We start from the raw sequence: 11,412 nt of genomic DNA, 5'->3' as shown, positions 1-11,412 counted from the left end.
TACAAAGGCATAAAAAGTCATAGTATAGTAAGGCATAAAAAGTCATAATATAGTAAAGCATAAAAAGCCATAAAAACGACAGTATAGTAAGGCATAGAACGACATAGTACAGTAAGGCATTAAACGTCATTAAATGTCACAGTATAGTATGGCATAAAACGCCATAAAACACCATAAAAACGTCATAGTATAATAAGGCATAAAACGTCATTAAACGTTATAGTATAGTAGGGCATAAAAACGGGTAGGTATAAAAAAGTCATTGACAGTGCTCAAAGCAAGGAAAATTTCTCTGCCTGAAATGTGTTCGGGGGTTATTTATTGGCTCCAAGTGAGATGAATGACAGCTGTTGCGTGCATCACGACCCGTTTCGCGATCTAATGGTTTCTAAATGTGAATCTTCACCTTAATTTGATCGGTCCCCATGGAAGAAAAATGCATCGTTTACTTACCAGTACCTCAGTCGGAAAGTAGTCTGGTAATTATGTCCAAGTTCAAGCACAACTTTCAAAGCCATAGAGTAGCCTATCCAATAAAGTCCTGCCTAATCACATTCAGCTATGTATATGTATTTATTTTTTATCTGCAATGCAGCTGTTTCTGATATCAGTGACTTTTCTGAATGTGCACCAGTAAGACTTAAAATTTAAAACACGATCGTCATAATGACAAAAACTGGGTGTGAAAAGCTAAAGCTCAGATTAACCTGAACTATACTTTAACTATTTCACATGGAAAATAACCATCTGAAACATCTGAGGGACGACAGTGATAGAACCTGAACAATTCACACACGTAACAACACGGTCATACTGTATATGAAATATAGGACTGTACAGCAGGAGGTTGAGAGACCAGTTATTTATTGAACATATCCACATTCTTTTAAGTGTTGAATGAAGCAGAACATCACCTCTGTGTGGTTTACAGCATGCTCAATGCTTTTTAACAGTAATAAATCCTCAGGCTTAATAAAGTTATACCAATTATTCAACAACAACAGAGCAGGTTTAAGATGATCCGGACTCGGAGGGCGTCCGCAGGCAGCTAGTGTACATTTGCTTTTGTGACAGGAGCTTTTTCAGCTGTTAGTGGGAAAAAAATAATAAAATAACATGAAGAATAATTTCTAACAATCTTTATTCTTCCATCACCCTTCACCAACACAGTTTCAACAGCAGTGGAGTTCGGAAATGGAGTGCAGTTGTGGCATCTAGCTTATAAACAGCCCGTCATAGTTCATCACTGGGTCAGAATCAGTCTGTCACTGGGTCAGAAAGAGTCGAGGCAAGAGTCAGAATCCCACCATAATAAGTTCTGTTTATTTTGTCCCTCAGACTCCTTTGACCAGGACCACGCTCTGCCCGGGCTCCGCCTTTTGGGAGCAGTTGTCCAGTTTTTTGGCGTTGTCGGTGCGAGGGCGTCGCAGGTTCAGGAAGCTGAAGCGCGCCTCCAGGCTGAAGGTCTTCTTGATGGTGGAAGTGGAGGCGGAGTTGCCGTTGCTGTTGTTGTTGGTGGCGGGAGCGTTGTCCAGATCCCCCTCTGCACCTTCCGCCCGGTCACCTGCAGCGAAGGAGAAAGAAGGTCAGGGAATGGTTAATGTTTTTTGTTCATTATTTATTCAAGACAAAGTTTTACGATTCGATGAGCTCAGGTACGTTTTGAATTCCTCTTGGTTTTCAAGAGGAAGCAGAATAACCCAGTATCTATTTAAGCTTTTTCTGCATCACCCACCTCTCTCCAGGTCGCACTCAGGCGACGACGCTCCGCTGCACTCGCTGCGAGGCCCGAGCACGGGCGAGATGAGGCTGAAGTCGGACAACGACACGGTGCTGGGAAGATCCAGACTGCAGGGCCTGGAGGGAGGAGCAGGGGAGGACGAGGAGGAGGAGGAGGGAGTCGGTGACGGAGAGGCGGAGGAGGACGTATATGAGGAAGAGGAGGAAGAGCTGGCGAAGGGGCAGGGCGACATCAGCTCCTGAGGGCTGCTGGGAGACGAACCCAGGCTGCAGGTGGAGTGAGTCTCAGAGTCTTCTTCAGACATGATGCTGCCGCCGCCGCCACCGCCACACGCCTCGTCGTCGAAACACACCGACGCCACTGCGGGAGGGAGGAGAGGAAGGGAGGACAGATGGAAAAAGGAGGGAGGAAAAGAGAGCAAGGGAGAAAAAAGTGGTCGGAGAGAAAGCGGGCAGGAAGAAAAAAAGATGGAGGGAAAAGGTGTAAGAAAAGAGAGGAAGGAAGAAAAATGAGAAAGAAAGGGGAGGGAATGAAGGGATGAAAGAAGGAGGTAGGAGTCAAAGGGAGGAAGAAAGTAGAGGTGAATTCATGCGAGGAAAGGAGGTTAGGATGAAACAAAGGATGATGGATGATAAAGGGAAAGACGAAGATACAGGGTGGAAGAAAAGAAATGAAGGGAGGAAAACAGGTAAGAAGGAAGAAAAAAGAAGATAGGAGTGAAATAAGACAGAGGAGGGAGAGAAAGGATAGAAACAGACCAGAAGAGGAGGATGAGGAGGAGGAGGAGAGGTAGAGGACAAAGGAAAAAAGGGATGGAGAAAAAGAAGAATGAGAAGAGGAAGGACGGATGAACAATGAACAGGGAGAGAAAAGAAGGGAAGAAAAAGAAGTGTGAGTATGAACAAACACAGATATAAATAGAACTGAGCGGACTCTACGCTGTCACATCACATCCAGCGGATTCATTTTCCCCGACTGAATTCAGAGCACACAAACGCACCGTCAGTGTCTGCTGTTGTTCAGCCACAGCTGCACATTCCTTCTCTGTAAGAAAAAAAAAGGCTTCACGTGCAACTTCACAAATCGTTGCCATCTTGCTTTTGACTGGATGCCTCTGCTGCTCTGCGGTTACCATGGTAACACTGTCCTATTAATGCCATACTCAAGGCCAGAAGGATGCAAAAGTATCTGTGTCTCTGCACGTCCAGGCCCTCCACCGATGTGGACCACTATCAAACTGGCTTTTGAACATTATGTTGAATTCTCTGAAATTATTTACAATGAAAAAACAAAAACAAACAAAAAAGCAGCAGTTTTTATAGAGTTGTGTGGTGGGAGGAGCTATTTCAGACCACCCTGACTCAGTTTAATTTTTCCCCATAGACGCTGTTCGGTGACTCACAGTTGAAGCTCTTCTGCTCTAAAAAGTCAAAGTCACACGTCTGTGGACATGAAGACGTCAAGGACATCAAGTTAAATACGACTTACAAGGTGCATTTCACAAAAAAAAAAACAACAACCAATCACAGAGCTTGATTTTTGCGCGTCGCTAAAAAAAAAAAAAAAAAGGACAAAAGCTAAAAATAACAGTTCGGAGAGAAATCTGATTTTCTGCAGCTTAAAATCTGCTCAGTTTTCAGTTTTGAATCAATGTTGGCGCCGTGTTTTGTTCTGGATTCACTACAGCTCCGGTTCAACCTCTAATTTGCTTCTCTATGGCAACAGCAGCCAAGGCTTATGGGTATTGTATAGAGCGATTCCAGAATGACAGACAAAACTCAAACTGAAGCATCACAAAACCAACATAGGAGACAGTTACATTATCTGGTGAGTTCTGTGTATAAATAAAGTATAATTAAATAAAGCTGCATGTTTTTCCAGAAACAATGTCCAATTTATTTTATAAGTTTTCATTCAATAAAATCTTGATTTGGAGAAATAAAAATCTAAATAATGTTTCTTCTTCTTTGGTTAATTCATATCTCACTGGTAATTGAAAACTGTCTCACACTGAGGTCGTTTCTACCTTCAGTAGAAACTATTTTCTACTAAAGGCAGAAACTACAGAAAACTGATTAAAGCTAAAGCAACCGCAACTAATGACTCTTTTCATTATCAATTAATCTGATAATTATTTTTCAATCTCTAATCTTTTAATTCCGTCTATGAAATATCAGAAAATAGTCAAAAATTTTGTGTTTGCTATGAGGCCATGGTGTAGAATTCGTCGTAGGGTCACTTTCAGGGTCATCGGTCAGGAAATGCCTCATTTCACTGTGATATTAGAACATACATGTGTTTGTGTGAGACAGACTTTTCTCTCTCACGGGATATTTGAAAGAAACCGCTCAAATTAAACGACCTACAATTAAATTAAATTAAATTTGAACCATTTATGTCATTAACCCTGTTTTTGCTGAAGTCCTTCACAACTCTCGTCCCGTATCAGACTTTCCAGGAATAAAAACCAGGAATTCAGAGAAGCAGACAAGAGTTCTCTGTGCTAGTTTTCTACGCTGACGTCAGCGTCCGTCTCCGCTCCACAAGTCAGACCGCTCATCTTTATTTAACGTGTTTAATCTGTGCTGTTTAACAGTGAAGGAGGCTGAATGACAACAGAGCGCCGTCTACATCTCATTACAGCTCGCCCTGACATTTAGAGTGTCACCAGGTGAGCAGGTCGGCAGCAGAGCGGCGAGACGGGAGGGTTTGACCTTTGCTAATTGGCCTTTTATCTCATCAGGAGAATCGACCGAGTCCCTTGCTGAACACCGACAATACGAGTTTATGCAACAAATGCGAGAGAGAGAGAGAGAGAGACTGTACTCACTGGATATAACATCGGACTCCATTTTGAAGCTCGAGATGTCGTCCCCGGAAACGCTGTCGCCCTCCGCGCCCACGCCTCTCCCCCGGGGGCCCATGGCGGAGTTTCGCCGCCGCTCGTGGATCTCGTCGGAGATCATCTCCAGGTTCCTGAGCGCCGCCTTGTACTCGCCTTTGGCCTGAGTCAGCTTGGCCTGCCGCTCGTCCACGTTCTTCTTCAGGTTCTGGAGGAGAGAGAGCGATGAGAGGAAGAGGATGAGGATTATGATGAAGTCACGGACGACTGACCTACAACAGTGCTCACATTAAAGCTCCACATTTTCCTCTTAGCCTGTGTTTTATTTGAAGTGTTGATCCATAAGAAGATATATTTATTTACTGTATATATTGTTTATGTTTAACATAAAACATTTGAATCATTTTTTCCAGTTTTTGATGAAGTTTTCCTTCAAGTCGATATGAAAACCAGCTTGGAAGCATCAATACATATAAAGCTATGAGTCACTGTCAGACTGATGCTAACGGTGATGATGCTCTTTGTTCCTAACGATGCTAACAGCTGTAACTGCTGCTCGCCGACAATCTGATCCCAGCCTGAGGCAGACGGACTGATCTACAGCCCGGAGTATGTACGGACGTAAACAGAGAACGGCGTCCTCATAACCTTCAGAGGCCGTCAGTGGGGTGGAGAGGGAAGTGAATTAGAGCTAAGCAGCCGTCACGTACCTCCAGCTGCAGATAGTACTTCGCCTTCATCTCAAAGTAGGGCCTGCAGAGGAGGAGGAAGAGGGGTGGGGGGGTGGTCAGGAGAGAGAAGAGAGGAAGAGATTAGATCAGAGGGGAAAAATACAGAGTAACCCAGAAAACAGCAGTACCCACATCATCACCATGGCAACCTGGAGGAGGAGAGGGAGATAAAGGAGTTGTGATGTCGGATGGGAACGGATTAGCAACCTGCTGAGGCAACGCAAAGCAAGGCTGCGATTTATATATATATAACTGGTGAAGTTATGATTGAAAATGTACTTTATTTTCACCATTTAAAAAACGTTTTTAATTTCTTAAAAGCGGCTGCGTGAGCGAGTCAGCGACACCACTGAGGTGCAGAGGTAGGAGAGAGAAAAATCAAAGCCCTGAAACTGTAAAAGAAGAACTGAAAGAACACAAGATTTATATTCTCTGTCTTTACTACACCTGTTCTGGATTCATCTACGAGGAAACACACGGCACACAGAACCAACCAGGAAATTATGATGAGAATTTCAAAGAGGTTTTTATGTGTATTTATTTTTTTCAATCAATCAAGAAAATTGTTAGATTTATTTCTCAGTTTAATAGAAAATGTAAAAACCCATGAAATAATTGGATTTTATAAATATAATTTAGCGCAAAAAAAATCTGTAATTTCAGTTTCATTTTAACTAATTTAAAAAAACCACCTGCACAACAACATGGCTCAAATATTAAAGGAGCAGTTTCTCAAAAACCTGAAACTTCAACTCACAAACCAAAGTTTAGTAGCAGCTGATTTCCGAGAAGTCTCGTACAGAAATACTGAGCAGAGGTTAAAAATATCGAAGGTACTATTGTGTCCTGGAGTTTTCATTCATTTAAATTCCACTTCACCTGAAACTTCACTGACTGGGGTCTCTGTGCTGCAGCTGCATCGTTTCCTATTAACTGGTAAAACTGGCATCGACTCGTGACTGTGGCAGACTGAGCCCGACTTCCCCTCTGACACCTGACTGTCTAAAACAAACAGGACGCTGTGGTCATGATTTGGTTTTCACCGCTTCAGAGAGCAGCCACGTTACAGAGGAACACATCAGGCCACATCAGGCCTGAACATCTGGAGTTGTTTTCACCTGATTGATTCACTGTAATAGTGAATGTTTTTCCACAGTTTCAGTAAAAGGTGGCGGGACACTCGAGTCTCGAGGGTCTGTGAGTGAGAGTCGTGGGCTGATTCTCTTGTTGATGGGCACTGACTGATGATGTGATTCCAATATATATTTCCCCTACTGGATGAATAAAGTACAGACATATATATATATATATATATATATATATATATATATAAAACCAGGCTGGAAACTAGAGCTAGATGCAGATACTGCTGTACTGTATGACTGTAGAATAACTCAGTAATGATGAATGAGAAGTAGATTTGTTTCTAAACACAGATAATAGTCTGTTAAAGCCTGGACTGGACTGGAGTGTTTGAACAGTGACACTGCGTTAGAGCCTCTAGAAGTCACTATATTTCGAGAATAAAATCATAATTTGAGATTAAGTCGTAATTTTTTACGTGAAAAAATAACAATTTCACAGGAAAACGTGTAATTTTACGACATAACGTTGTAATTTTTACAAGAAAAAGTCGTAATGTTTAAAGAATAAAGTTGTAATATTAAGATGTTAATTTTAAAACAGTCTTATTTACGTATTTACTTTATTTGCGTTAAATTTACATTATTTGTTATAATTTGTTCTCTAAATTTTTCTCCCATCACAGTGACCCTGAAACTCAGTCGTAGGTTTCAGGTTTTACAGGTGAAAACTGTTTCATCCGTTTGAAGCTACTGATGTCAGAGAACATGATAAATCCACCTGATCACCAGTAACTGACGGTCGGTTAAACGCCGGGCCGTGACGCCGCGCCGAACTCGGCCTCTTACTTGGACTTGTTGATGGTGCGTTTGAGTTTTTTCTCCAGCTGCTTCATGCGGCTGATCGCTGCCGTGTACTTGGCCGCCGTCTCCTTGTGCACCAGCTCGCTTTTCGTCTTGGTGTGCTCCGCCTCCATCACCTGTGACAGCCAATCAGAACACGCCGTCAGACACGTCAACCACACACACACACACACTGAGGTGAAATATCTTTCTGTTAACTTAACCCTCCCTCCTCCTTCTCCCCCTCCCCTTCCCCTTCCTCACCCGCTGGGTGGCATGATTCAGCATCTCCTGCCAGGCGGAGTCAAACTGCCGGTTGTCCTCCTCCAGGAGCCTCTGCTCGGCCAGGGAGATGGTCTCCTTCGCCGCCCGCAGAACCTCGGTGGCTCTCTGGAAGTCCTGCGTGGCCTTCTGGGCCTCCAGCTGCGCCTGAGAGACAGACGCAGAGAGACGGTATCACTCAACTGCTGCAGAGCAATTTCAATTCAATCACTAATCATTCCAGTGATATTATCAATAAAGTTTTAAGATGTGTAAGTGTAAAACAACAGCAACAGCACCAAACCCACAACAGTAAAGCTCTTTGTTGCTGTGACGGCGTGCTGCGTTCAATGACATCACTCGCCTGGTTCATGTGAGGCCGCACAGCTGAGGCTTTACACACCCTGGCTCCTGACACACGAGACCGAGGGTGTTGTTTCGCAGCGTGGAATGAATGTGTTGTCTGTGGATGTGTGATCGACACGTGTCTGCGGATAACGGGAGGCAGGAGAGGTCGGACATGGTCGAGCGTAAAGTCACATGACCTCATGCAGCTGGTACACAGGACCACAGCTGGACAACGTATTGATAATGGAATTTTTGAAAGATATGTTTATAAAGGAAAAACAGTATTTGGCAAAAAAACAAAAAACAGAAGAACAGAAATTTGATTAAACCTCTGCTTTCTTTTGTAAAGATAAAAATCCTAAAATTATAAGATCATCGGCTTTTAAAGGAAGTATTTCAATTCATTAACTGAACACAGCGACCGTGACCTTTGCTCCGCCTCTCCGCAGTTCACCGATTTCCTCTGGTATGAACCTTGATGTGTAAACTGATCGGCAGTAAACATAACGCTTTATTTCAGGAGCGTCTGAAGGGAAACACCAGACACTTTCTGCTTATTAAAAAGAAAAATGCTTTAACCTCATTATGAAATTAGAGCCTCAACTAAACTATTATTAAACTTATTTTCTCAACTATCAATTAATTGTTCGGTCCAGAAAAATGTGAAAAACATTCATTACAACGTATTAAAATATCTTGTTTTGATCCACCAACGGTCCAAAACCTAAAGATTACTTTCACAGAAAACTGAAAAATATTCAGAAAAATAGAAAGTTTTTGCATTTTTGCTTTTAAAAAAAACATGATGTGATTAATCGATCATCAGAATACTATTAAAATCAATTAATCGTTTCAACTCTAGATAACGTTAACGTAAGAAGAAAAACTGTGTCTGAAGCCATCAGCTGCAGCGTTCAGCGCACACAGACCGTCGAGGCTCGGAGCTGCTGCAGCCTCCCATTCCACTCCAGCTGTTACAGCTGCACAGCAGCTGGGTAAAGGTGAGAGGGAGGACAAAGACACAAGCTGAGCCCCCGTTTCAGGGACCGTGTGCTTTCAGATGCTCCTCAACAACATGTCATGACATATATATGATCCTGATCATATTTGACAGGTGATGTCATTCAGGTAAATTAATGCACAGTGGTTTTTGGGATTATGACCTCTGTGATAAATTTGACTTAAAAAGGTCCCATATAGTGCTGCGTAAAACTGAGTGACTAAACCATAGAGAACAAGTGTGTGTGTGTGTGTGTGTGTGTGTGTGTGTGTGTGTGTGTGTGTGTGGTGTCGGCAAACTAATCCCTTCCTTCCCTTGTCTGATGTGAAGTTGGAGAGTTTTTGGGTGAGTCAATACGTGAGCAAGAGCAGTGTGTGTGTGTGTGTGCAAATGTAACAGCAATGTACTGGATGTCGACGTGCAAAAGAAAAACACAAGATGAAAGTGATGACTCATCACTGATGCCCTGCCCTGCCCCCCTCCCCCCCCTCTCTCTCTCTCACTCTCTCTCTCTCTCTCTCACTCTCTCTCTCTCTCTGAGTGAAAGAAGCAATTTTCTCTAGTTTTCCAAAGTTTTGAGGGACAAATCTCGACTCTGAGGGAACAAAACAAACCGACACAGACTGAAGTGAAGCAGCTGAAAAGACTTTACTGAATATTAAATCAGGATCTGATTCTACTGACCCACTTTATGTCGACTCAGTTACTGTACAATCCAAGTGCTGCCTGTCTCCATATACTTCAGCACTGCATCGTACAGTAATCACTGTAACACAGCAGTAAACAGTGCAAAATATTTCTATACAAATTCAGTTTAATATAAATGACGACCTCTCAAATTGATCACATGGTTTTATTTTGAAAGTTTGACATGATAACACTACTTCATTTGTGGAAGAATAAATTAATTAGTGAAGGAATGACATTGTGTTTGCACAGTTTGCAAATCATGTCATTTCCATGAGCGTTACACGATGATATATAAGAGCCTGTCACTGCTGTCAGCTGATTTACACATTTACATTTTTATAGATTAATGAACCAGATGGGAATGACATTAATTCATTTCCATCATTAAACATAATAATTTTATTTACGAGCAGATTATTAAAGAAACAGAAATCCACAGAACTGATCAGATCTTAACTGTTTATCTTGTTCTGTCCATCAGCTTCCTCTGACATCACCCACATGCTCGCTGTAATTTCATTATCGGCGGTGACCAACATGCCAGCACAGCAGGATCCAAACAACCTCGGTCCTTGTTGCCGTCATGTGGTCGGCTCTGCGTTACCTACAGTAAACGTCTCCTGTGCTTCTGTCAGCATTCACGATGAGAGCATTAATGCGGTCGGAAATTAACTTATTTCCTGTCATAAGATTCAACTGCGGGCAACAGCACTTCTGGTCTCTCTGACCATCAGAGCTAAACTCGCTCGTGTTGTTCGATGGCTGCGTCAGAAGCTTCAGTTTCACCTTTGCACCACAGTACAAAGTGTTTTGCAGCTCTGGTGTGAACTGTAACGATGCGATGTTGTTTAATGACGAGAGGATGATGTTTATAACCTTCTAACTTCCACCCGCCTAACTCTTTCACTTCTGGAAGTTCAGCTCTAAAACATCGTTCACGGCTTTGACACCAGGAACATCAGCAGCAGCTCCTCTCCCTCCTTGGCACTGGCGCCGAGCTCTCTGGCACGGCCGCTGTTATGTTTACAGTGGCGATGATGAGGCTGCGGCGGCCATTATTAGCCTTCAGACTGCTGCCTGACGTGTTGAGTGTGACATGTCCTCAAGTATCCACAAAGCAGGGGAGAAACCTTTCATCACAGATCGAAAAATGCTTCATCATTTGATGCCCATAAATTTAGGAATAAATGAGTAAATTTAATCAGCGTCCTTGAGCCAATTAGCATGTAGCATGTTTGGACCAAGATCTAATAAAGCTGGTGATTGGCTGTTTATCTAAATAAACATATTTGAGTGTGTAAAGAGACTGAGATCAAAAATAAAACCAGACTAAAAATAAAATTTGTGTATTGTAATTTTATCTTTTGTTAAAATGGATTTGATAAGATTAGCATTGAAAAAAGAATCGTTAAGAATCAGTGGCAAAGTCAAGGTGTCAGAATGCGGTTTATCGACGAGTAGTAATTTCCTTTGGTGGTTTTGGTTTTTAAGAATAAAAGAAACATAAACAAGGCACCGATATCGAAGGTTTTTGAACGATCCCCAGACAAACACTCAGGTCGTCTCTCCAGCGATCACAGCCTCACTGTGCTACTGAGTTTCAGTCTTGTTTTCCTCCCCCCTCCCCCCCTTCCTCCCTCCCTGCTGTCACGTTGCCCACAGAATCCCATCCTACACGTGCTCACCCCCTCTCTATCCATCCCGCCCCCCCGCCTCCTGCCTCCCTCATTCTGTCACACCAACATTAAACTCCTTCCACCGAGAGGAGGAGAAAAACCATCAGAGTCTATGTTTCCATTAGAAGTTAAAGTGTTGAGAGGGTGTCAAAGAAAATCAAGGTTAATGTGTAAAATTCATCAAAATTTATCAACTTA

General features: G+C 42.6%; 1 protein-coding gene across 2 annotated transcripts in view; it reads right to left on the bottom strand.

Annotated features, from left to right (window-relative positions):
* Nucleotides 1-847: 847 nt before the first annotated feature.
* Nucleotides 848-11,412, bottom strand: part of sh3bp5b (SH3-domain binding protein 5b (BTK-associated)) — a 34,814-nt gene continuing 24,249 nt past the window's right edge. For both annotated transcript variants that reach the window (XM_056381411.1, XM_056381412.1), the window contains 6 exons: nucleotides 7,504-7,668; nucleotides 7,246-7,376; nucleotides 5,294-5,336; nucleotides 4,572-4,791; nucleotides 1,736-2,101; nucleotides 848-1,564 (listed from right to left, as the gene is read on the bottom strand). In XM_056381411.1, the coding sequence (XP_056237386.1) occupies nucleotides 1,335-1,564; nucleotides 1,736-2,101; nucleotides 4,572-4,791; nucleotides 5,294-5,336; nucleotides 7,246-7,376; nucleotides 7,504-7,668 (1,155 nt within the window). In that variant the 3' untranslated portion in view covers nucleotides 848-1,334. The remainder of the gene's footprint in view (nucleotides 1,565-1,735; nucleotides 2,102-4,571; nucleotides 4,792-5,293; nucleotides 5,337-7,245; nucleotides 7,377-7,503; nucleotides 7,669-11,412) is intronic.

This window comes from Seriola aureovittata, chromosome 7 (genome assembly GCF_021018895.1).
Source record: "Seriola aureovittata isolate HTS-2021-v1 ecotype China chromosome 7, ASM2101889v1, whole genome shotgun sequence".
Lineage (NCBI taxonomy): Eukaryota > Metazoa > Chordata > Actinopteri > Carangiformes > Carangidae > Seriola > Seriola aureovittata.
This window is presented reverse-complemented; position numbering and strand designations above follow the sequence as displayed.